This window comes from Columba livia, chromosome 2, assembly GCF_036013475.1.
Source record: "Columba livia isolate bColLiv1 breed racing homer chromosome 2, bColLiv1.pat.W.v2, whole genome shotgun sequence".
NCBI classification, from domain to species: Eukaryota; Metazoa; Chordata; class Aves; order Columbiformes; family Columbidae; genus Columba; species Columba livia.
In genome coordinates, this window is record NC_088603.1 from 99,234,421 (window position 1) to 99,259,411 (window position 24,991).

Consider the following 24,991-nt stretch of genomic DNA (forward strand, 5'->3'; position numbering starts at 1 on the left):
AGGAATCATCACATGAACAACAGGCTGAAATAATTCTATCCAGCTGTATGGAAAGGCCTGATTTGGTTATCTGAACCAAGACTGTATTAGCAGTGAAAAACCACTAAAACTTCAATGTACCAACACGTATGCACCTTTAAAAACAGAAGGAAGGGCTGCCTGACTGTTTGAAATGAAAATAAAGACCAACACCCAGAAGGAAACTGGAGAGATTACCTGAAGAGCCACTTAGCTTTACATGCTGTTTGCATGTCCTCTTATTTAAAATACCGCCACTGCTCTTCCAGTCCTCCCATCGCACTTTCCTCCCTAAGCCTCCTTGAAAGTGTCTTGAGCTGCAGAATGAATGTGTCTCCGACAGCCATGCAACTATTCTTTTTAAAATCAGTTAGGTACAAGTTCACGTTGTTCCTCAAGTGCAGTTTTAGAAAAAAGCATACTTACATACTTCTACGTATAATGAGCACTGAGTAAAGTTTAACTTGCATTTAGGAAATAAATAAATACAGCTATTCTTCGGCAGTTAACAGAACATGACCAGCTCAGGTAATGTACCTCAGTTGTATTTCAACAAATATGTTTGTTACCTTTGCACTTGATTTTGCCTCTCCCATTCACAGAAAAAGATCTTCCAGCATAAAATCGTATAGCAATGTAGAGTATAGAAGGACTTGGTTTGAACTATCAAATGGCATTTACTCAGAAATATGGTTATATATGAAAACCACAAGTATAATGTTTTAGTTGTTGTATGTTGGAATAGAAGGAAAAAATACATTTAAAACTATTTCCATATACAATTTTTATTGCAATACCTGTATTTTAAGTGTACAGATGCAAATATAAAATGACTCACGACAGATTTTAAAGCTGCCCAAATAGCAAACTGAGAAATTAATTCAGTATTAGAGCCAAAGTTGACAGGACTTCAACAGGTGATTGGAAGCTTCCCAGTCTCTCTCCAAGAACAACCAGGATCCACCATATTTTTGGTCCAAGATGTATGCTTTAGGTTGGCAGTTGAGTCTATGAACGAGTGTATTTACCCCAAATGTGCAGCATAAACACAGAAGCAATAAAAAGAAGACTCATGACCAAAACTGGAACAGGCCCACTAAAAATAAAGAAAAAAAAAATGAATTAACATAAAAAAGCCTCATTGGTCCAAAAGCCAGTCATTATCAGCCAAGTGAACTCATCCGTTTGTAAGCAACTGTATGAGACAACCCTTGTTCCATTCCCATAGAAATACCTTAAAGTACACAGAACCGAGACAGCCATCTCTGTCAAAAACTGCTGCTGCCCCTGTATTTTTAAAGATACAGTTTCACACACTGTAAATGTTACATAACTATAAAATCACAATATAATAACAACAAAAAACCCCACACTTATTTGGAAAGTAATTAATGGTTCACTATTACTCATAATTGTGAAAACAATCTCCAGAAAACTAGAATTGGTATTTACTACTGGGATAGCCACCTGAGCAGAGATGTAGTCAGATACAAAAAACAACAGAGTCCTCTAGCGGCTAGTAAAATTTTGGCATAAAATTCACATTAGCTCTGTTTTTTCAGAGTTTTTATTTAATTTGAAAACAATGGCAGCAGTAGGTGACAGACGGGGACTTCTGTTTTCTTGAAAAAGAACACAGAATGTCAAAGTTAACTCCGTCATTAAATCATTACCCAAAATGTATAAATTAACAAATTTCTCAACTTTTTTTTTCTTTCCCACTCTTATACATTCTTTAGAAATTATATAGTGACGTTTTTATGAAACAGTTTAACCTTAGGGTGCGTGTTGAAAGACGAAATCAGCTGTTTCCTGCTGTTCGGGGACACAACAATTACACGCACTATTACACAATTACACGCACTCAACACCGCTTCATACAACCCACTTCATATGATCTGATTTCTGATTTTCAACCTGCTACTGGGAGGAACACCATGAATTCTATTATCCAGCATGGATTACCCTCCAGGTTACTGTTTATAAGTAGGTAAATGTTACTTGAATACCAAATAGAAACTAAAAAGGGATTGAAAGAATTTACTAACATACTTTTCTATGAGATCATGGTCCATGTTCTTCAAATGTTCATAACTGTAAACTTACATTGAGTTTTAAAACTCTACTATTATCTACCATACTTAGGACATTTTGGGTACAGAGAACCCTCAGCACAGACATAAAGCATTTGGCAAATAAACCAAAGACAAAACATACTAAATGAAAAGTCCACACATGCAGTGACTACCTAAGCAACCTCTGCCAAGAGGTGTCTTTCACTAAACAAACAAATGCACTTCTCAATCCCCAGTGCTTTATACATGCTTGAAGTTTATGTCACTCATAATATAAATTGTAATGATATGAGGTGCACAAAGTCCTTAGAGTGTATCTGAATTACTATTTAATTCATTTGAGCCTTTAGTAGTATTATAGTAATATATAAGCTACTCTTTGCCAAAGGCACACAGGAATAGAGGAGCACCGCTAACCACAACAGAGCAACATGGAAATGAACAGGTGGAATTATTTGTGTGTTTGGTGGGGTGTTTTTTAAACACGCAGATGACATTGATCCCCCTACAGAATAATCAGCTTTCCAATACTGACATAAGTATCTCATTTCATCCACTTCCAAAGACAACCTGCTGAAACCCTGCAATCCTCCTCCATACACCTAAAACTTCTCAGCCCACCACACAGTTTAAACAAGTGAATAAAAAATCCTATTCAGGCACCACTAATATTTCGTATTGTGTATTCTCAGAATGTGTTTCATAAAGCTGCATATTATACCACAAGCCAAATTTGATTCTCTGTCATGGCTCCAGAAGAAACATCACCTATAGCTCCTTGAGCAAGAAAACTCAAGACAAGACACAGGAAACACAGGTACCACATGCCACAGAAAGAGCGGTAAGTTTGTGTTTAGTCCTCTTTTCAAAGTACATTATATTAGATATGAGTTTTAAATAGAAAAATACCATATCCTGCTCTCAACCAGATCCCCCAGAGCTCCCTTTGGCTAATATTGCTTTTAAAGACATATATATCTTGTAGCCTCCTGTACTGCACATAAATGTACTTTCCTGAGGTAAACCAAACTTGCTTATTCAACCTCTTTATTATTTCTTATGTTGAATACAGATACTAAATACTTGAAGCAGCAGTACAATAACGCATAATATAAAACTTTTGATCTAGAGTGGAATTCTCCTGATCACAGCTAGCATGAAATAACCTGTTCTCAGGTGTTTTTATGTATTTTTTCATAGTAATTTTGAAAGCTCATATCTTAAACAACATGAGAAAACACAAAAAACAATCCCCACCACGGTGCTAAGATTTTACCTTGCTTTATGCAGCAACAATCACAACCATTTTTAGAAAAAACTTCGGCTGAAACACTTTACTGAAGCAACCACAACCTCTCTATAACCCATTTTCATTTTAAAGCCTACTGAACAGGACAGAGATCATAACAGTCAGTGGCTACAGAAAAAACATACATGGAAAGCTGTAAACAAGAAAGTTGCTCCCAAGACATGGTTCAGAAAATGTTATGTCTAGTACGCAGGTAATTTGTAAAAAAAAAACCTCACTTTTGCAGATTTGCTTCTTCCATTAAAAGTCTGACCATAAAGCTACCCACAGTAGCTTGCAAAACAAACAACCAACCAACCAAACCAAACACATCAACAGTCCCAGTGTTTCAAAACTTTAGTACTGAGAACCTCTGTGCTGCAACATAAATAGAAGAGAAAAATCTATCTAGAGACCTGTTTGGATTGAAGATTTAGATCAATCAAGCTGCTATCCAACATCAAAACTGAAACCAAAGGATTCACAAGAAAACTCACAGAAATTGTTAAAGCTGCTTTGACAGTTTGTATCACAGATCCATTTTTAAAAAAAGTCTACGTAATAGTGGAACACTTCTGTTTTTTCTCAGTTTGGTTTTATTAATACTGTAAATTGAGCTTTAGTAGACCGAACTATGCAGAAAACAGCCGCCTTGCCTATCCACATAGATTTGATCTACAATATTATTGTTACTTATTGACTTTTCCTTTTCTTTTCTTTGCCTTGTCTCCTCTCTGGATGCAGACTGAAGAAAGCAAGACATGCAGCAGCAAGACACCACTACTTTGACAGTTTGCTGTACAGTTTTTGGTTTTTCATGTGTGATGCACATATGAAAACAAAAACACACATGACAACTTCAGAGAACAGATTGCTTGTTGAACAATCACAAACTAGACTACCACCAGCTCCTCCTCAACCATTCCTTTTGCACAACCAGCATCACATCTCTTAAAAGGTTCCAAAATAAAATACTAATGGATTCTAGAAAAAAGGAGCAAAAGGGACTTCCCTCAGTGTCTTGAGTCAATTCAGCCCTGTAAGAACAAGAGGCCACGAAGTTCAACTCTGCAAGCCGCACAAACTCCCATTCAGGGTATGACTTAGTACGCACCCATCATCTGAAATACACTTTCCATCTTTGCTACGTAAGTATTAGGCTGCAGAGCTTGTTTGGGAAACAGATCTGAACTACTCAAATTGGGCAAAAGGTAAAAACTTAGGCTCTTTTTACAGGCTATGGGACACTATCAACAGATATTTGACAATAGTCTTGGCATATTCACCTTGTAGAAACAAAAATATACAGAGCATCAGAATGTTTATGTGCTTTGCAAACTTAGCTGAAATCATTGATCTTCAGCTTTTTTATAAAAACACCTAAGATTCTGCAAGTATACGGCATATAGGTTGCATCATGTTTTCAAGGGGGGAAAACAGGATCACAACATATCTAGTAATAAAAAAAAAAAAATTGAATGAACAAAAACAGGCATGTATTTGCCTAAATTCACTATGAAAAGTAAGCTTTCCCAACCTCAATGGGACTGCTTGCAGTCTTCAGAGACTACAGAAGATGAGTCTAGGCAATTACAAAATATAACTTGTTCCTACTTTTTTAAAACCCATATAACTTTGAAAACTAACTCCCAAGGTTCACAGGTTAAATATTTAATCTCAAATCTATCTAAGCAGCCAACAACTTTGCATGTTCTCCCACACACACCAGAACACTGATCTCCAAATTCAAGGGCTGAGAGATTACATATGTAGGTGAAACATACAGCCCTCATGCTTGTCACTGCTCATACACCCAACTTACACTTTCAGCCCTGGAGAGTCCTCAGTGTAGAATCGCCACATCCCACCAGTGCCTGTGGAAGTGGCACGGCCTGCGCTTCTTGTCCCACAGCTGGCATTCTTCCTTCAGCGGACAACGGAACGAAACAAAAGACCAAAACACGTTAGCAGCCTGACAGCTTCTCGCACCAAGTGCCCCAAGGGACTGTGGAAGCCAGACACCTGCACCAGCCTACACAGCAGGGCAAGCAGGCAGCACAACGCTGGACCTGGCATGGCCGGGCGGAATCACAGAATGTTTGGGATTGGAAGGGACCTTGAAAGATCATCGAGTCCGATCCCCCTGCTGGAGCAGGAACTTAGATGAGGTTACACAGGAATGTGTCCAGGTGGGTTTGAATGTCTCCAGAGTAGGACACTCCACAACCTCCCTGGGCAGCCTGTTCCAGTGCTCTGGAACCCTCACTGAGAAGAAGTTTCTTCTCATATTTAAATGGAACCTCCTGTGTTCCAGTATGTGCCCATTGGCCCTTGTCTTACCATTGGTTGTCACCAAGAATAGCCTGGCTTCATCCTCATGACCCTCACCCTTTACGTATTTATAAACATTAATGAGGTCACCCCTCAGTCTCCTCCAAGCTAAAAAGCCCCAGCTCCCTCAGCCTTTCCTCATAAAGGAGAACCTCCACTCCCTTAAACATCTCCGTTGCTCTGCGCTGGACTCTGTCCAGCAGTTAGTTCTCTGTCCTTCTTGAACTGAGGGGAACAGCCAGGTGCGCCGAGAGCCCAGACCCGCCGCCGCCCCGCCCGCACTTACCTCTGTCGGACGGTGGAGCCCGCGGCGCGGGGAGCTACGGCCTTGCTGGGGGAGCGGCCGGAGGAGCCGACGCTCGTAGCGCTGGGGTTGGGCCCGGGCTGCGGAGAGAGAAGAGAACCGAGAGGGGGCCAGTGAGAGGCGGCGGGCACAGCGGGGGAGAGTGGCCGCCCCAGCCAGCCCCGGCCCGGGGCAGGTACTCACCATGGCGGCGCTGGCTCCAGCCTCGGCACGGCCTCACACACGCTCCCGCACCGCCGCTCCGGACACGTCGCTGTCGGCAGCAAGCCCCGCCCCGCCCCGCCCCGCCCCGCCCCGCGCCGCGCCTCCTGGGACCTCGCGGCTGCCCGGGATGATGCCTGAGCAGCGCCGGCCGCTTTTCCCTACTCCGTCCCTCAGCGGCCACTTTCCGGGCGTACTGACTCTGCGCCACGTCTCGGCCGCCTCCGCTCCTTCACCAGCGGCCGAGCCGGAGCGGCCGAGCAGGAAACGTGCGGAACGAGGCGTCGGGCAGCGCCCTCGCCGCCCAGAGGGTGGGGCGAAGCGGAAGGTCCCGGAGGGAAGCTGACGTGTCCTGCGGCGGCAGTCAGGCTGCGCATGCGCGCTGCTCTCGGGTCCGTGGCCGCCGGGCGGGCCCGTGGTTCCCCCGCAGCAGCCATGGCGGCAGAGGTGGAGGCGGCTGGGGAGGGCCCGTCCGTGCTGTTCCTGCACCCGGACCTGGGGCTGGGCGGGGCGGAGCGGCTGGTGGTGGACGCGGCGCTGGCGCTGCAGGCGCGGGGCTGCCGGGTGCAGATCTGGACGGCGCACTACGATGCTGCGCGCTGCTTCGCGGAGACGCGGGGCCTGGCGGTGCGGCAGGCGGGCGGGTGGCTGCCGCGCAGCCTGTGGGGCCGCGGGCACGCCCTGTGCGCCGCCCTGCGCATGGCCTTCGTGGCGCTGTACGTCCTGCTGCTCAGCGGAGAGCACGCCGACGCCTTCGTCTGCGACCAGGTGCGGGGCCGGGCGGGCGGGGGGCGCTGCCGCGGTTTGCGGTCCCGCTGCTGCGGTGGCGGGAGGCTCGAGTTAGTCGGGAGTGCTGGCGGGCTCCGGGGCAGCTGGAGGAAAGAGGAGGCGCTGGTGCGGCCTCACCTGGAGCACTTTGTGCAGTTCTGGGCATCACATTGTAGAAACGACGTAAAGCTACTGGAGAGTGTTCAGAAGAGGGCTATGAAGTTGGTGAAGGGCTTGGAGGGGAAGCTATATGAGGAAAGGCTAAAATCATTTGGTTTGTTCAGCCTGGAGGAGACAGGGTAGACCTCATGGTGGCTACAGTTTCCTCACAAGGGGAGGAGGAGGGGCAGACGCTGAGCAATTCTCTCTGGTGACCAGTGACAGAACCCGAGGGAATGTCAGGAAGATGTGCCTGTGGAGGTTTAGGCTGGACATGAGGAAAAGGTTCTTCCCCCAGAGGGTGGTGGAGCACTGGAACAGGCTCCCCAGGGAGGTGTCACGGCCCCAAGCCTGACAGTGTTCAAGAAGAGACTGGACAACACCCTCAGACACATGGTGTGAACTGTGGGGTTGTCACATGCAGGGACGGGAGCTGGACTCCTTGATCCTTGTGGGTCCCTTCCAACTCAGGATGTTTTATGGTTCTAAGGTGCTGCCACTTGGGCTCCCCTCCCAGCTTTCCCCTTAGTGGGAGAAGGTGCGTGGGGAAGTTTTAGGGCTTGATGGGGCTTTAGTGGGGAAAGAGTCTTGGTGGGGAAGGGGACATAGTGGCCTTACAGGCCAAGGTAAGAGAAGAAGCCCAGAGTCACATCTGGGTGTGCTTGTGGGAGTGAGAGGGAGAAAGCACTTGGCTTGCAAAGGACTGTCTCCCAGAACATGGCTTTGAAATTGCATATACATGCAAGAGGCATCAAAACAAATAACTTACCTCTCCTCTTGTCCTGTCTCTCCTGGCTGCACTAGGTGTCTGCTTGCATTCCTGTGCTTAGACTGGCCAGAATTCGTAAGAAGGTTTTGTTTTACTGTCATTTTCCTGATCAGCTTCTGACCAAGAGAGAATCTTTCCTGAAGCGCATTTACAGATTACCGCTTGACTGGCTGGAAGAGTTCACGACTGGCATGGCAGACTGTATTGTTGTGAACAGCAAGTTCACTGCCAGTGTGTTCAAGGACACGTTTAAGTCCTTATCTCACATAAGCCCAGACGTCCTCTACCCATCACTCAACATCAGTAGCTTTGAAACAATAGTTCCTGCGGACATAGCTGACCTCATACCCAAAAAGAAAAAGTTCTTGTTTCTTTCCATTAATAGATACGAGAGAAAAAAGAATCTATCATTGGCTCTGGAAGCTTTGCATGAGCTTCGAGGAAGACTTGATTCTCATGAGTGGAATGAAGTTCACCTGGTTATGGCAGGTGGTTATGATAAACGGGTTCTGGAAAACGTGGAGCACTATGAAGAGCTGAGGAGCCTTGCAACCAAGCTTAAAGTTAACGACCACGTCACTTTTCTGAGATCGTTCTCAGATGAACAGAAAATCTCTCTTTTTAGTAACTCTGTATGTGTACTTTATACACCGAGCAATGAACATTTTGGCATTGTTCCTCTGGAGGCAATGTATATGAGATGCCCAGTTATAGCAGTTAATTCAGGTGGTCCTTTAGAATCAGTCTTGCATAACGTTACAGGATTTTTGTGTGATCCTCTGCCAACGCAATTCTCTGAGGCCATGGAAAAAATTGTGAGAGATCCTCTCTTAAAGGACACAATGGGAGCAGCTGGGAGAGACAGAGTTATGGAAAAATTTTCTTCAGAAGCATTTGCAGAACAGCTGTACCAATATATATGCAGATTAACACAATAAAATTGTATTCCTGTGTTATATTTTACAGCTTTGTTTCTCTCATTTGTAGAGGGGATCAGTGTTCAATGTGACTGTGATGCAGAACTAGGAACATCTGAATTTCCTCATTTTGCTTCTTTTGCTGCCTTATGTCATTCGATACAAAAAATGAGCAAAAAGTGTCCCACTGTCTTATTAGAAGGGTAAAATTTTCATGCGGTAGGCTGATCCGCCATTGTCGGAGTTCTGTTGTGTACTGTGCCTTGGAAAAATGCATAATTAAATGGCAGTAACTCACAAGGACATAATTGCACATTTTCCTTTAATTCTGTATGATATAGCTAACTCAGATTACAAAATGCAGTTTTGTACAGATAAGGACAACTTTATTTTTTATTTGAAATCATCAGTAATGTGTAGAGTTATCTCAGCTGTGGTATGGAGAGAGTTGCACAATCCAACCAACTGCATGTTTAAAAAAAATCATCATGGATATGAATGGCATGGTTTTAAAATAAATGACCTTCTTCTGTAGTGCTGTGCTAAAATTGCATCATCTCGTCACACTGGGTGTTACAAACAAGGGTACAGGTGTGTGAGTAGGAGGAGGATGAGACTAGAATAAAACCAAGGACATCAGACTACCTCAGGCAAAAATGTTAGTGCTGAAATTATACATCTATGCAGATAACTGCTCTGATTAAGGATGTAATTGTAAAAGTTTCTTCTTTGTAGAGACTTGAATGATACTCCCTTTACTTAAAATTTCTTTGTATTCTAAATTACAGGAAGTACACTTTTTAAAAAGGTGCTAATCTGGAGCAGACAATAAAGATAGGTTTTATTTGCCTGTTTCAATGTTAACTTTTTGGTATAATTTTTCTGAATAGTTTAGCTGGGGAGGGGGGTCCCCCCACACTTTTGTCCTAATATGGTGGCCTAACATGACAGTAATTTGTGGTTGGTTTGTTTGATTGTTTTCAAGTGTAATACCTGGTTTGGGACAAGGAATATCTGAATTTTTTTTCTACTTTTTTATGTAGTGCATCATTATTAGTCGGCTGTTCTGTTTAGTTACCAAAAACACACACAGTTGAATTTTAAGTCTGAAAATGGGTTGAGTAAATGTACAATTTCCTCATTCTTTTAAATCCATTTTTAATTATGCAATTTTTTAGACTGAACTCTGCAATTTGTGTTTAAGATAAGGTTTCAGGCATTTTGACATTCAGCACTTCACAACCAAGAGACCAGGCTTTCTGTTGCTTGGGCTGGCAACCTAGGTCTCAGTGTAAGGCTTATTTCACAGAATCACAGAATATCTCAAGTTGGAAGGGACCCATAAGGATCATCAAGTGTAACTCTTATTTGAAGTAAAATTAAAAGAAAAAAAATCCACAAACAAATTCTGCCCTTCCATCAGAAAGTGGGGATTCTATAATGTTTATTCATTATGGATTGGGAGCAGGTGATCTCAGGCCCCATTTCCAGCATTTCTTTTCATGTCAGAACTCGCCAGCCTGAATCGATCATCTCTCTTGGCTGTTCTGAATTTCCGGTCCTTCACCACCCCTTCATCCACTTGCAACAGATAGAAGTTTTCCTGCATCACTTTTTTCAGGATGGGTGTAGCAATGAGCAACCGAAGCACCTGGAGAGAGTGTGGAAACAATCTGTGGTCATTGGCATTGACACTTTCAAGATGTTTTTGGCCTGCGTTAGAAGGTGCAGGAGGTTGGAGCCAAGTCCCACGGCTGCTTAGTTTATGTTACATTGTCCTCTCCAGATTGCCATGGAGATAACCTGAAGCTTTAAGTATGCATTGGTGCACACTTGTCAGCATAGCTGTGGGGTAGCTCCATCTGTGCTCAAACCTCGGCCTCCAGCCCTTTCCCAAGCCCCGATGCTGCAGACCTGGACCCAGCCCAGTGCTCTGCAGCTCCTGTTGACTGCATTTGATGAATTATACTTGGATTTGACCTGCCATCTTGCATTTACCTGGTGATCACTTGGACTGGCAACAGAATCTGTTGCTGTCACCAAGCTGCCTGGCATCTGTACTGTGCCCTGGTTGGTGGGATTGCTGTGTCTGTGTGGTGTGGTCTTCCTCAGCCTTCAACTGACATCCCTTGTGAAGCAGCCCCAGTCTTGCTGCTTCCTGACTGGTAGCACAGGCCATCTCGAGCCCTGAGTTGACTATCATGGAACCTTGTCTTCAGGTTGCCCATCAGCAGGTTAAACTTGAAGTCCTGCAGGAAGCTATGGTCAGCATGGAGAGGCATGGCACAGCCCTTCAGGCTGCTTCAAGACCTCTTGCTCCCGGTCTTGAGCAACCTGATCTAGTGAAAGGTGTCCCTACCCATGGCAGTAGGGTTTGACTAGATGATCTTTCAAGGTCCCTTCCAACCCAAACCATTCTGTGATCTTCCAGAACTATTCAGTGGAAACTGGGCAATAGTATTGGTATTTATTAGTCAGATGTGACCCATTTTTCAGCCTATCCAGGGGCTGTATGTCCCAAGAGCCATTAGGTGCTCAGCAGTAATAACCTCCCAGCTCTCAGGGCAACTCTAGAGTATATTGTGACCATGTGGAGGACAATGGCCCTGCGCTTCAAAACCCTGATGACTTATTGATTTGGAGCAGTTCTTTGGGGCCCACAACTATGCGATGGCCAAGGCCATCTTGCTGGACCTCTGGCAGGGGAAGTATAATAGTCATGCACTAACCATACAATTCAAATCATAGAGTTGACTGTGGAAACTGAAGAAGCGCTTACGGTTCTCTCCAGTCTAGGGCTGTCTGTGGCCCTCAAGATGGGATGGTTAGGACTGGCTTACCCTAAAGCCTGGAACAGAGAGAGGGAAGTCTGGCAAAAAAGGTGGGAGGAGAAGCAACTCATCCCTCAGTTGTATTCCAGGCTCTGGTGGTAGGTCAGCACCGCTGCTGGTTCTTGTGCTTCCTCAAGAATGTGCTGCCACTCCTCAGAGGCAGCTCTGATTTTCAGGTGCTGCTTGTCCCAGATGTCATAATTCCTCTCAGTGGGAGTGAGCTGCCTAGAGAAAAAGACACAATCATGGCTCCTGTTTTGGGCTAGAGGCATGTGCTTCCACAATAAAATGCCTGGACAGGACTGTGAGGGGGGCTGTGGTGAACGCCTCTTTCAGTTCTTCAGAAGCTGCATGTGCTTCTTATGCCCATAGAAAGTGAGGCCCCTTCCAAGTAGGCGCTGTTACAGGAACCATGATACTGGAAAACCCTGTTATGAATCATCAAAGAAGTTGACAAATTCTAAGAAACTCTGTACTCCCTACCTTCTAAGAAGGGAATGAGTGGAAAAATTCTTTTTGAACCAGTTACAGACACTATGACGATCTTGTGATACCATTTAGTCTCTTCTGTGCTCTGTTTTGTAAATTATGTGCTGCACAGCCTGTTTCATAACTGTGTAGGGTGGTCTTGACATCTTCATGTTCTCCAGTGCTCAACAGGCACACAGACTATGGTAGGAATGTCCCAAGTCACTTTCAGCAGTAGTGATACCGTGTTGAATCCCAGAGATTTGGTCTTTTCAACAGCACAGGGTGGAGTACCTGGGGTACCTGTGGACCCAAACTGCTGGCCTGTGATCCTAGGTAGGCTGAAGCCTCGAGCTGGCAGGCTCATGTAAACGGCCAGAAACCCCATACTTCCTTTTGACAAAATTATGGAACACTGGCAGTGGGCTAGAGGGGAAGATCAACCCATGTACCAGATGGTCCTTGAGATGCTCCTTGGGGGCTGCTGATGTGGAGCATAACAAAGCCTAGATGGTTTCAACAGGCACCAAAGGAGTTGGTGGGCAGGGTGTGTCACTCTGGTGCAGAGGTTGGAGAAGCCTACAGATCTGCCTCTGCATACTGATCCCAGCTACCTGCAGGGCTTGGGGTCGAAATAGAAACTGTGAGGTGGCCATGGGTCAAGTCATATGACACATAGCTGCAAGGAGGTTGTGGGGGCAAGCCCGGGCTTAGTCTGAGGGCCAGGCTCCATAGTTCTCAGCCTGAGAAGGCCTGAGCTAACTGCTCAGAGACGCAAGAACAAGACTCTTTCACAACAGAGAACAAGCCAGGAGCCAAGGATGGCCACAACTGAGGCTGGACAATGAGCTCACTGAGATGGTGCAATCCCACACCTCTTGAACTGGGCAACTAGAGAATATATGATGTCAGAAGAAGGTCCTGTCGACAGTGTAGTGATCATCAGACAGAAGCAAGGTAGTGTGTCAAGTCCAGATTCAAACCAGGAAAGCTGGCCAACTCAAGGACAGGACTACAAAGAGGTACACCTGCAACACAGCTCACACAGAAGCTGAAGACCCTGGCCTGAGTGTAAATGGAGCCCTTGTGGCCATGAGCTGTGGGTATGGGTGATGGACCCAGGTGGGGCTGGTCAGGGCTAGTAAGGCCTGTGGGTTTAATGATTGCTAGGCTGTTGAGAGACCCTCTCACTGCCACCAAGCTGCTTGGGTACAGTGGAGCTGTGCCCTGGCTGGTGAGGTCATTGCCCCACGTGGTGGGATGACCCTAAGGTCCTGTCTCCTGACCATGATGGAGCACTGTCACTCTTGCAGCTCCCTGACAGCTGAGGGTCTTCTTGAGTCAGTCATGGTTTCTTTGTCCTGTTCAAATGGATTTCTCCTCCACCACTTTTTCCATTTTCCCTTTGAAATTAATGGAAATGTTTGTATTCGTAACAGCCAACTACATGGACTTCCACAGTTTAACCCCCCATTGCATGAAGATTACCTTCTACAGATTCTGAGTCTAGTTCCCACTTGCTTCATTTTAAGCCTCTCAATTATTTTTTTTTTTAGAAGAGAGGATATAAACCCTACCCATCTTCTCCACACCATTCATAACTGCAGTATAGTTGCAAAGGCCTCTGTCTTTGCTACCCCTCCTCACTTTCTCCTCCTGGAGGGAAGCTCTATGCTGCCTCCCACAGAGCCCACCTCCTTGGCGTGGGTTAAAGCAAGAGATATAAATATGATGGGGGTTTTTTTGTTATGTAATTAAATTGCTGTATTTACATTTTGACAGGGAAGACACAAATCAACTCCTTGTGTCTCTTTGTGGTTTAAGTTCAGTAATCCTTATACCTTGGGTGGATCGCAGCTTAAAGAATAACGTTACATCTGTATAAACTGCCTCAGGATTTTTTTGCTATGTCCAGTATTTATCTTAATTTTCTATCTTAAACTGTTGAGTGCTACTGCTGTGCATGAAGCAAGCTCCGTATGTTCTAATGGTACATATTGACTCTGAGCTGCAGCCTTTGAGATTAAAGCTGTGGTTGTCCTTAAATATTTTTGGATTATGCAGTGACTCATTGACATGTTCTCTTGAGCATCTCTTCATGTAGTCCCATACTGTCCTTTCACTACTGCTGCTGTAAGACCCACACATGAAAATTTTAGGTTTTAGGTTTACAGAACAAATAAACTTTTTTTTTTCAGAAGTGTAAGTGCTTAGTCAGTTCCTTATTTTATGCAGGTGTAACTTTGTTTCCTCTCTACTTCCTCTCCCCCTTTTTGGAAATCTGACAAAAATCTTGATTATGCAAGTAGAATGAACAACGTCCTTGTCGGTGACGAGCTACCTATCAATTAAATAGAAGCAGCTTCATCATGAGAGGACAATAAGTGCCCCATATTTTACAAGTCAGCATGCTTTACAGAATATCAAGTATATTTTGTTGTGCTGCCTCTAGAGCAGCACAGTACAGCAAAACAAGGCTGACCAGTGTTGGGTTTCCAAAATGGCAGATTTTTAAAGCAGTAAGTATTTATACCTGTGTTGAACCTGTTTTAGAAATCCATACTCTTTGTGTACATATCTTTCACCCTTTCTCCTTTATTTAAATAAAAGTTTATTTAAGAGAGTTGTATTTAAATTGGATAGCAAATTTGTAGTGCAATCTGCCATCAGAAGAAATATCAGGTATTACACTAGTAAAAATCAAATAAATTATCATTAGACAACAAGAAAATGAAACTTTTAATTTCTTAGCCCACCAGTATGGTGCGATGGATGAGACAACTGGAAGAAAATGGTTGCAAGGAGAAACTCATGTTCTGTCCTCTCCTTCCCATATTTGCACATCCTTCTACCTTCACTTAGAGCCCAAATATATAAAAAGAAGCCAAATAAAGAGAATATTTGGAAAAATATGGGCAGATGACATAACAAAGATGTGAACAAAGGAAGTTGAGAAGAGAGATAATTAGGCTTTAGAGTTTCTTTACCAATACTGTGGGCTGGAAAGTGGAAGCCCAGTTTTCTTTCTTCACTTTTAATACCTATAGTAAATAAGATAAGTCATGAACAAATAATGTCACATGCATAATTTTAATCATCTTTTTCAGATTGTAAAAAGCAATCAGAACAACAGCAATCTCAGGATTAAACCAGCCTGCTTTTTTTTCCTCTCCCCACCCCCTTTCATTATTATTTCATTATTTTTTACAATTTTACACAATATAAAAAATTTATAGATTTTAACATTTACATGGAGTCTATAAAAACCTCATGCTACATTATCATATTCCTAAACTTTATTCCCTTTTATTATGGCTTTATTATTCTCTCTCATGAATGAAACGGCTGATATTTTATTTTGAATTGTAATTTATTATGTAGTTAATATCACAGAGGTGATTTTAATGAAACAATAACTGTAGAATACTGAAAAATATACTATTATGAAAGGGGTATATTCAATAGCATGAATGTTAACACAAATAGTGGAGGAGGAAATAGATGTTTTAATTATAGTTACCTTTACATGCTTTTATGGTAAAAGTAGAACATGTGACCCAAAAAGAAATAAATCAGAGATTAGTTTGTATTGATTTATGGCTGTGCAGTTCTTCAGTTCTAGTTATTTTATGCCTGAGATTAACTGAGTTGATTCCAGACTTTTGCACTGTTAGTCATATGGGAAGACCAACAAGTTTGACTTCATGAACTCTGAGACAAATCTATTAACATTGCGGTATCTTTATGACTCCAATTCCTGTGCACTGAAAGGGAAGAAAAATATAACGATTGAGAAAATGAAAATAGAAATTATTTGGAGTTGTTTTACATGGAGAAAGGGAACAAGACTTGCCAAGTTTTAAAAAGATAATGAATCACTGGGAAATTAGCTTTCGAACAACCTACACTACAACTACAGGCACATACCATATTTTAATTTAATGAACTTCCCCCCTCATGGCTATACACAATTCCTGCACTGTATAGCAGTGTTTGTAAAAGACAAAAAAATTGAGAATCTCTTGTCAGTTATTGCCAGGCAAAAGTAAAAAAGCAAAGCATAATTCTTGGTTGTGTCTCTAAGTACTTACAAGCGTGTAAAACAAATAACATGAGCATCACACCTTGTGTGATTTATTCTCTTTTAATCTTGATTGTGGCCTAGGATTAACCCTGTAAACAAACCTGCAGCTGAATGAGATGCTACATGTATTAATAAACATTAAACCTCGTAATGATTGGTTTCAGAAAGAGATCCTGACCATCACCTCCTCTAGGTACACAAAATGACAGGGGAACTATGGAAGCATAAAACCTAGTAGGACTGTATCTCTCATTGGCAACTCTCTTCTAGCACCTGGCACAATGTACAGACCATTTGCCTCCTTCACCTTCCTTTTAAAAAGCCTTTTCTCAACAAACCAAAACTCAAGAAGACTAACATGGCAAGGGACTGCTCAGGGGGACTTAGTGACTGGAGCCTAGCAGGGCATTTGACCCTCCACCAAGGTGAGAGAGGTCCAGGCAGAGCTGCTGCAGGAGCAGCACAGGTAATGCAGCAGATGAAAATGAAAATGCCTGATGTGCTAGTGGGGGCTCATTAGTGGTCAAGAAGAATGAAGCCATCTTTGGTCCTAATGAAGGAAACGGCACTCAGACCAGGAAGAAACCCAGGACCACCTCAGTCCCCAGCTGTCTTAGTTTCCCTCTGGTCGATCCTTTCTCTTACCTCACATCAGCTGTCCAGATCCAGACAAGACAGAGTTAGACTGTCAGGCAGCAGCAAGGGCCATTTGGTCACTAAAGGGTGAGGGCCCAGGAGCAGCACATAATAACAAGGTGGGCATCCCATGGTATGTACACAAGGTGAGCGGGGCAGGCCTGGGGATGGCAGGATGTGTGAGTTACTGAGCACAGCTGTTGCACAGCTGTGAGCTCACCTCAACAGAAGGGAAACCACAAGCTAACCTTTGCTCTAGGAGAACAGTTGTGTCAGCTGGGGGAATGAGCTGGCTGTGTAGCTGCTGGTCCCTGAGTTAATCAGAAGAATGCAAATATACCAGCACAGCTCAGCCCAGTGTATAGTTTAAAATACAAACAACAGGGAGAACTGTGAAGAGAGCTATGGGCTTGAGCAGATTTCAACCTACATATTCCTTCCAGGAGGCTGGGAACACCTAGCATCATGATGGTGAATATATTATAGAGATTAGTAATGGAAATCACATCTGTATTGTGAGTCAACTGCATATTAGAGTTACGATACTCTCCTGAGTAAGACTTGTACCTGTGTTGTGGTTAAATACATTGCTGTACCACTCTGATGGATCAAAATCCCATGCAACATAAGACAACTTATAACAAACAAACAAACAAACAAACAACAACAACAACAAAAATACCCAAACAGTAGTAGTGTTAAACATTAGGTCCTTCATGCATGGAATGTGTAAGAGACCCTGGTCAGCGAGTAGCACGTGCCAAGTGAGGAGGGGCTGAGGGAAGTGAGCTTGCTAATAGCAGCCTTCCAGTTCTTGTAAGAGGTTACTGGAAAGAAGGAGCAAGGCTCTTCGCCTTGGTACCTAGTGGGATGACAAGAGACAAGATGTTAAGGAAGTTTACACAAGGAAATATATCAAATCAAGGAAGGTTCCAATTGCATATAAGGAAAAACTTCTGGTCACCATGAGACCAGACGAGCTGTGAAACTGGCTGTGCATACAGGGGAGCACAGTCTCCATCTTTGGAGATTTTCATTACCTGACTCAATAAGGTCTAAGTCTTGAGAAGCCTGGTCTGATCTCACAGCTGACCTTGCTTTGAGCAGGAGGTTGGACTCTGGCCACAAAACTTGAGTAAAGTACCTCAGAAGTCACTACTGAGTCCAGTAGCATTCAACATCTTTGTGAACAATCTGGACAATGGTATTAAAAGCGCCATTGCCAAGTTTGTGTGTGACACCAGGCTAGGAGGAGAGATATGTATGCTGGGAAGTAAAGCCATCATACACAGAAGTCTGGACAGTCTGGAAGACTGAGCCAAGAAGAGCTGAAGATAAAAAAGACAAATGTAAAGCCCCACATTTGGGACAGAATAATCCCAGGTAGAAATACAGGCTTGGTTCTGACTGGCTTGGGAGGACCTCTCTAGTGAATTTTGAAAGAAAACCTAAACAGCCTCTTCCATGCCTGCTGTTCTCAGCTATTGAGCAATCCTCACATTTATCTGTGAGGGCTATATTCTGACACTGCGAAAAGTCACAGTGGTCTGCGACTGTGATCTGAAAGAGATTCTAACAGGTCTATTTATTCCTGCTTGAAGAACGAGAACAAAATGTCAAGAAAGCCACTGGAAGGACCCACTGGTTGTCACCGTATGAATGGGAATTATTTGCTACTGCTTCCCAGGTTTCAATCTGTTCCTTAGCTGTAGTTGTAGCAAACCCAGTGTTATGCTTCTGTGTGAAAATTGTGCTTGTGCACATACCTAGCAACAAAAAAAGAAACACTAAATAGAAAAACACAAAATATTTTTTCTGGTTCCGTTGATTATGCTGCTTTCTCCAGTAGTTTAACATTAGCTCTAGGCTGCATGTTCTACATGCAGGGTAAAACTAGAAACATAAAGTCTTTTTCCTCACAGCACAGTTACATTGTGGAAATTTCTTTCCTTATTGTAAAATAACACTAAAAGTCAAAAAGAGCTTAAAAAAAAAGATTAGACAAATAGGTTGATTTTAAAAGTGATGATCCAAATACAGCCATTGTTTAGAAAGTCGATCAATAACTGGTCATTAGGAGCAGGAAGCTAGTTTAGATAACACACAAGTAGCCCTAGACAGAAGAACCTGCTTTCAGATGTTGCTGAAAACAGAATATAAATCAAATCTGATCTTTGATCCGTATTTATACGTCTTCTGTTCTCAGGCAGAACCTCTCTATCTCTAAGTATCCCAAGCCATTGGAAGACTGGATAAAGAAGGCAACCAAAGAGCACACACACAGGGCTTAAAGGACATGAAAACAGACAACTGCTTTCCTTAAATGGTTCCTGTCCCAGGAAAAATCTATGTATCATCATAAACAGAAACACACCAAGAGAATTCTGCTGAGAGGGGACGTTTAATTCATCCAGTGCTAGAGTTTACTTTAATAATACTTAAAGGAGAGGGTGCTTTATCGCCTATTCCAACAACATCTTATTTCCCGCATAGAAGTATTCTTCCAACACTTTAGCATGAATTCAAAACGACGAATTGGCACTTTTGAGTTAAGCTTCCAATCTGTGACTGAAAGTGAATAATATTGCAAAACATCATCTACAAATTATGGATCACTAAAGCTGTAAGAAAGTTCATGATAGGTAACCGGGTAAAATTCTCCAACTTGTGTTCCTGATATATTTCATAAATAGTCTGGGATGCAAAAGACTCAGAATACTTTGTATGTATACAACCCACCATGGAGATCTGACCCTTTTAGTGTGAGTGGCCCAGTCCAGGCTTTGCCTCATAGTGATAAAAATGCTCTCTTAAGTTTTCTTTCTGCCTAGAACTTGGGAGCTATGGGGTTAATGGTGAGACTACATTTCTAGGGGCTGAAGCAGATATTAATGAGAATTAAATCTAAAATGTTCTCTGCAGTAAGGGCACTTGCCATTTATCTGACATGGTAGTCTGACCCTGCAGCTCTAACAAACTACTATATTTGACAAGGAAGAGAGACTTTGTTCATGTACTCATTTAACCAAAATTAGGCAAAACAAACTCTGACTCATGCAGGTGGACGAGAACCCTAAAATATAGTTTAAAAAAATATCAGCTCTGGTCATCTCAAACAAAGCAGCTCAACAAGGATTGTAGAGGCAGATTTTTAAAAGATTAGTAGACGGCAGTCCAGAAGGATTAGAAAGCATGCATCGATCTGATAAGAAAGTATTAACATTCCTTCCTTTAAGATACAAATAAGCCGGTACCTACATTTGTAGAAGATGCCTCGATTTTTATTTGGTTCCAAGCATGAATATTGTCCCTAGAAGTAACTTAAAGCAAAATTCTGTAGCTGAACAAAGGAGTCTGTTTCATATGCTCCAGACATTGCAATTACCAAGAAATGATTCATTGTTCTGGTGATCCTCATAAAACATCAAGAGAAAGTGAATCCTGATATGACTATACACGTAAGAGCAGCAACTTTCAAAGAAGAAATATCCATTCAGGACAATCAGGGGATCAGGCCCAGTCAGCGTGGGTTTTTCACCTGCTGGACCAACCTGACCTTCTTCCATGGCAGGGAGACCCACTTAGTGGATGGGGGAAAGGCTGTGAATGTTGTGTACCTGGATTTTAGTAAAGCTGTTTACACTGTTTCCCACAGCATTCTCCTAGAAAAACTGGCTGCTCATGGCTTGGATGAGTTAAACATTGGTTAAATAACTGCCTTGATGGCTGGGCCCAAGGAGTTGTGGTGAATGGGGTTAATCCAGTTGGCAACTGCTCACAAGTGGTGTTCCCCAGGGCTCAGTATTGGGGCCAGTTCTGTTTAATCTCTTCATCAGTGATCCAGACAAGGGAATTGAATGCACTTTCAGTAAGTTCACTGACAACACCAAATTGGGCGGGAGTGTTGATCTGCTTGAGGGTAGGAAAGCTCTACAGAGGGATCTGAACTGGCTGGATTGTTGGGCTGAGGTCAATTGTATGAGGTTCAACAAGGGCAAGTGCTGGGTCCTGCACTTGGGTCACAACAACCCCAGGCAGCGCTACAGGCTCAGGGAAGAGTGGCTGGAAAGCTGCCTGGCAGAGAGGGATCTGGGGTGTTGATTGACAGCTGGCTGAACATGAGCCAGCAGTGTTGCCAGGTGGCCAAGAAGGCCAACAGCATCCTGGCTTGTATCAGGAATAGTGTGGCCAGCAGGACTAGAGAAGTGATCGTCCCTCTGTACTTGGCACTGGTAAGGCCGCACCTTGAATTCTGTTCTCAGTTTTGGGCATCTCAATGACAAGAAAGACATTGAGGTGCTGGAGAGAGTGCAGAGAAGGGCAACAAAACTGGTGAGGAGTCTAAAGCACAAGTCTGATGAGGAGCAGCTGTGGAAACTGGGGCTGTTTGTCCTGGAGAAAAGGAGGCTGAGGGGAGACCTGATTGCTGTCTGCAACTACCTGAAAGGAGGTTGTAGCATGGAGGGGGTTGGTCTCTTCTCCTGGGTAACAAGTGATAGGATGAGAGGAAATGGCCTTAGGTTGCTCCAAGGGAGGTTTAGATCAGCTATTAGGAAAAACTTCTTCATGGAAAGGGTTGTCAGGCATTGGAACAGGCTGCCCAGGGAAGTGATTGAATCATCATCCCTGGAAGTGTGTAAAAGATGTGTAGATGAGGTTCTTAGGGACATGGTTTAGTGGTGGACTTGGCAGTGTTAGCTTAACAGTTGGAGTCAATGATCTTAAAGGTCTTTTCGCACATGAATGATTCTATCATTCTACAATTTTGAAGAAGCAGATCCACTGAGCACAAAGTGATCACAAAAAGTATTAAAATAAGGAGTTAATAAAAAGGGTTGGAAAGATATGGAATGGCCTGAGACAAAATACTCTGCCAGAATATTCTTCAGCTGAGACTCAGGAGAAGTCAAGACTTCCAAAGGCAATCATAGCAATGGCAGATTTTTCAGTAAGAAATGTACTTTTCACCAGAGTAAGTAGCTTCCTTCTTGAAACAGTCTCCAAAAGGGCCTTTTTGTCAGTCAGGTATAAAAAAGGCCCTAACTACATCCATTTCTTAAAGAAAAAACTTGGAATAACAGCAATGGGTTTACATATATAAGAAATTACATGTAATTTTCCTAACAGGAATAGGAATCAGAATTTATATATAGGTGCACATACATTTTATTTATTTTAATGAACTGGAGGAAAGCACAGCCTCTTCACCTGAATTCCAAGTGGATAAATATGTTCTGATTTAAGAAAATATTTAATATAAAATCTTCTTATGAACTCACATGGATATAGTAATAGTCTTTGTATCTTAGTCTAGAACCTGATATCACTTCAGATAGCCTACCATGAAATCACTTGTATGTATGAGTACATTATACGTGCTTTGTGCCTGCTGAAGAGTGGGCCAGAAGAGAGGAAGAGACACAAGGTGCCTCTTGAAAACAAGGTGTATGGTGCTGCAAGCAGCCACACCTCAAGTCCAGAGTCACACTGTAATAAGCAGTGGTTATACTGGCGTCAATACCTTGTGTTGGCACCCTCTTGCTCATTCCCCTCCTGTGCAATACACTCGCTATTTGCTATTATCAGGTTTCATTTCCTCCTCTTTATCTCTTTATTATTGTGATACAAGAGACATCTTCTTGTTACAAAATACTCAGGAAGCTGTTCTCATCTCAGACAATTCCATCCTAGAATGGCCTGCATGGTCACCCCTTGCAAGGAGAAAGGAGCAGAAGTTGTTGCCTATTGTGACTAACTCTTCGTGTAATCGTGTGTGGCACAGAGATGCTATTCACTCAGGAGCATGTGAAAGCTGTAAAGAAGGGTGAAAGAAAGACTGAATCTGTGACACACTGGGATCTGTGAGACTTCTTCCAATGACCATTGTACGAATGTGGAAAAAAAGGTCTTTGTTGCTCAAATAGCAGTACGCAGTCACTGCTTGGATGGAAACTCCTCTTGATAATAAGCAGATGATAAAAAAGGCAAAGAGATCAACTCCTTTTACAACTTAATTCAAATCTCGTTTCTGTTGCCTGCAGGACTTCTTCTAGTTTTCACCGTCTGATTTAGAAGCCTTTTTTATCAGATTCTCTCACCTAGGCAAAGAGCAAGGTCGTTTACAATGACAGTAGAAAGTTGATTAGAACAAATAACAAAGGCTGTAGTTTCAGTGTGTTAAAAAAACTTTAGGAGCATGAAACAGACAAAACTCAGGCAGGGTCTACTTATGTCAATAGACTCCTATAGTGTGTTTCAAAACAAGTGTTTCCTTTTCGTAGGACTCTATGAGCTCCCTCCGCCATAGTGATTCTAGGCTCAAAGTTCATCCTAGAACCATGCTGTTAAGAATTAATGCACAAAAGGCCAACCAGTCGATTCCTAAGGTGCTTGCAAAATGACAGGCTACACTGCACTCACTCCAGGGCTACAAGCTGAGCAAAGTAACTAAGCTCAGATTTGAAACTATCACCTCCCCAAAAGATTCAAATTGCCCATTAGACTGGTCTTGGTGCTGGTCTTGGATAGGGACAGGAAGGATAAAAATATTTTTTCCCCTTTGCAATGCTGTTTGCCTTCTCCCAGTAACAGATTCCCTTTGCTAACTGCAAAGAATATTTCAACCCCTCAGAGGGAAAGAGCAGGAGAAATGGATGGAGGTTGGCCCACAGCCAGAGAGTTATCCATAGACTTTTAAACGACATCTCATTTAAGCTGATGAAACTCGCTTTCACGTGAGTTGTGACATAACCATGGCAGGAATTGACAAGTGTCAAAATCTTGCTGAACAAATAAGATTTCAGTCGTATCCCTCTATACCAAAGAAGAGCCAGCAAATATTACACGTTTATCCTGCCTTTTCCCGTTGCACTAACTCCTCTCAGCAGCTTCCTTGTCACTTTATAAGCATGTCCAATTCATGCTTTCAGTTTGAATTTCACTTCAAATAGCTACTGATACTTAAATTGTTCATGGCTTTCCATTTGGGGTGGGACACCCTTCTAAATATCACTGTGCTGTGGGGAATGCTGTTCCATCAGGACTGGGGTTTCTGTGCAGATTCTTGAGCATAAGAAGCAATGTTTTGTGTTAACCAAGAGACCAAGGAATTATTTTCTTCACACGCCACATTTTCTGGATCTGTATGACATCATCTGCTCAACAAACAGAATGGACTGTTGAGTGCTGGTCTCAAAACTCAGATGCACTTTTAGAGTGGATGCTAATGCATTTCAGATTTTCTTCAAAGTAGGATTAAGGGGCCATTAGTACTAGGTCCCTTACACAGCCAAACTAAGATGATTGTCCCCTTCTGCTTCTACTCTTTGTGCTTCAGTCCTTTGTCCTAGTAATTCCTCTTCACTGTCCAGCTACTCAATGGAGCAAGCTCTCCCTTGGGGAGTCAAGCCAAGGTCCACAGTGTAGAAAGATATACAACATGCAGTGAGCAGGGACAGTAAAAGAAAGCCTCCCTGGCAAGGGAGGGCTCTGCAACACACAGCAAACATCTTTGTGAGGTGAAAATTTTGCTTGTAGGATTGATAAAGTGTTATACAGAGCAGACCTCACACGTGTCTGGGGACTTTTAGGGAGGAGGAGAAATGGTGGAGGAAAGAGGAAATATCATAAGGCTGAAGCAAATGAGTTCTGAGTCAATAAGGTATGGTGACAAAGGAGGGAAAGCATTTGAGAGACTTGATCAAAGAATCCACAGCTCTATAAACCCCAGATTACTGGGGTTTTTTTACACATCAGTGCCATCTGCACATGTGCACCACACTGAAAAATGATAGTTGTGTTATCACCAAATCTGGTGAAAGAGTTTCCCCAAGGCTTTGCAGAAACTGCAGGGGGCACAACAGTTTGCACACATAAGGATGTTGTAAGGCTTGTTGGCATTCAGCTTGCTCTTGCAGTAAACAAGTTGAAGTTAAGTCTTATGTTCTGCCAGGCAGAAGTTCAGGGCCTCACTGAGACCCCATGAACACCCCCTGGCTGTGGCTACACATCCCAGAGGGTCAGGCGGACTCAGCACCTTGATGCAGAAGGGTAACCAAACATTGAAAGTGTTAGTGTCCCTCAGGAGATAGAATAGCAGTTAGTTTCTGTGGTAAGACATTATGAACACTGTGAATGGATAAC

General features: G+C 43.2%; 2 protein-coding genes across 2 annotated transcripts; one reads left to right on the forward strand and one right to left on the reverse strand.

The window, feature by feature from the left end:
* Positions 1 to 787: 787 nt before the first annotated feature.
* SEC61B (SEC61 translocon subunit beta) lies at positions 788 to 6,347 on the reverse strand. Its single transcript, XM_065052972.1, has 4 exons — positions 6,200 to 6,347; positions 5,999 to 6,096; positions 5,204 to 5,305; positions 788 to 1,114 (listed from the first exon to the last, which is right to left on the reverse strand). Exons 1-4 carry the CDS (start codon positions 6,200 to 6,202, stop codon positions 1,027 to 1,029), a joined length of 291 nt encoding a protein of 96 aa, XP_064909044.1. The 5' UTR covers positions 6,203 to 6,347; the 3' UTR covers positions 788 to 1,026.
* Positions 6,348 to 6,456: 109 nt separating this feature from the next.
* On the forward strand, positions 6,457 to 9,364 carry ALG2 (ALG2 alpha-1,3/1,6-mannosyltransferase). The gene is made up of 2 exons (XM_005509820.3): positions 6,457 to 6,985; positions 7,949 to 9,364. Exons 1-2 carry the CDS (start codon positions 6,593 to 6,595, stop codon positions 8,849 to 8,851), a joined length of 1,296 nt encoding a protein of 431 aa, XP_005509877.2. The 5' UTR covers positions 6,457 to 6,592; the 3' UTR covers positions 8,852 to 9,364.
* Positions 9,365 to 24,991: the final 15,627 nt, after the last annotated feature.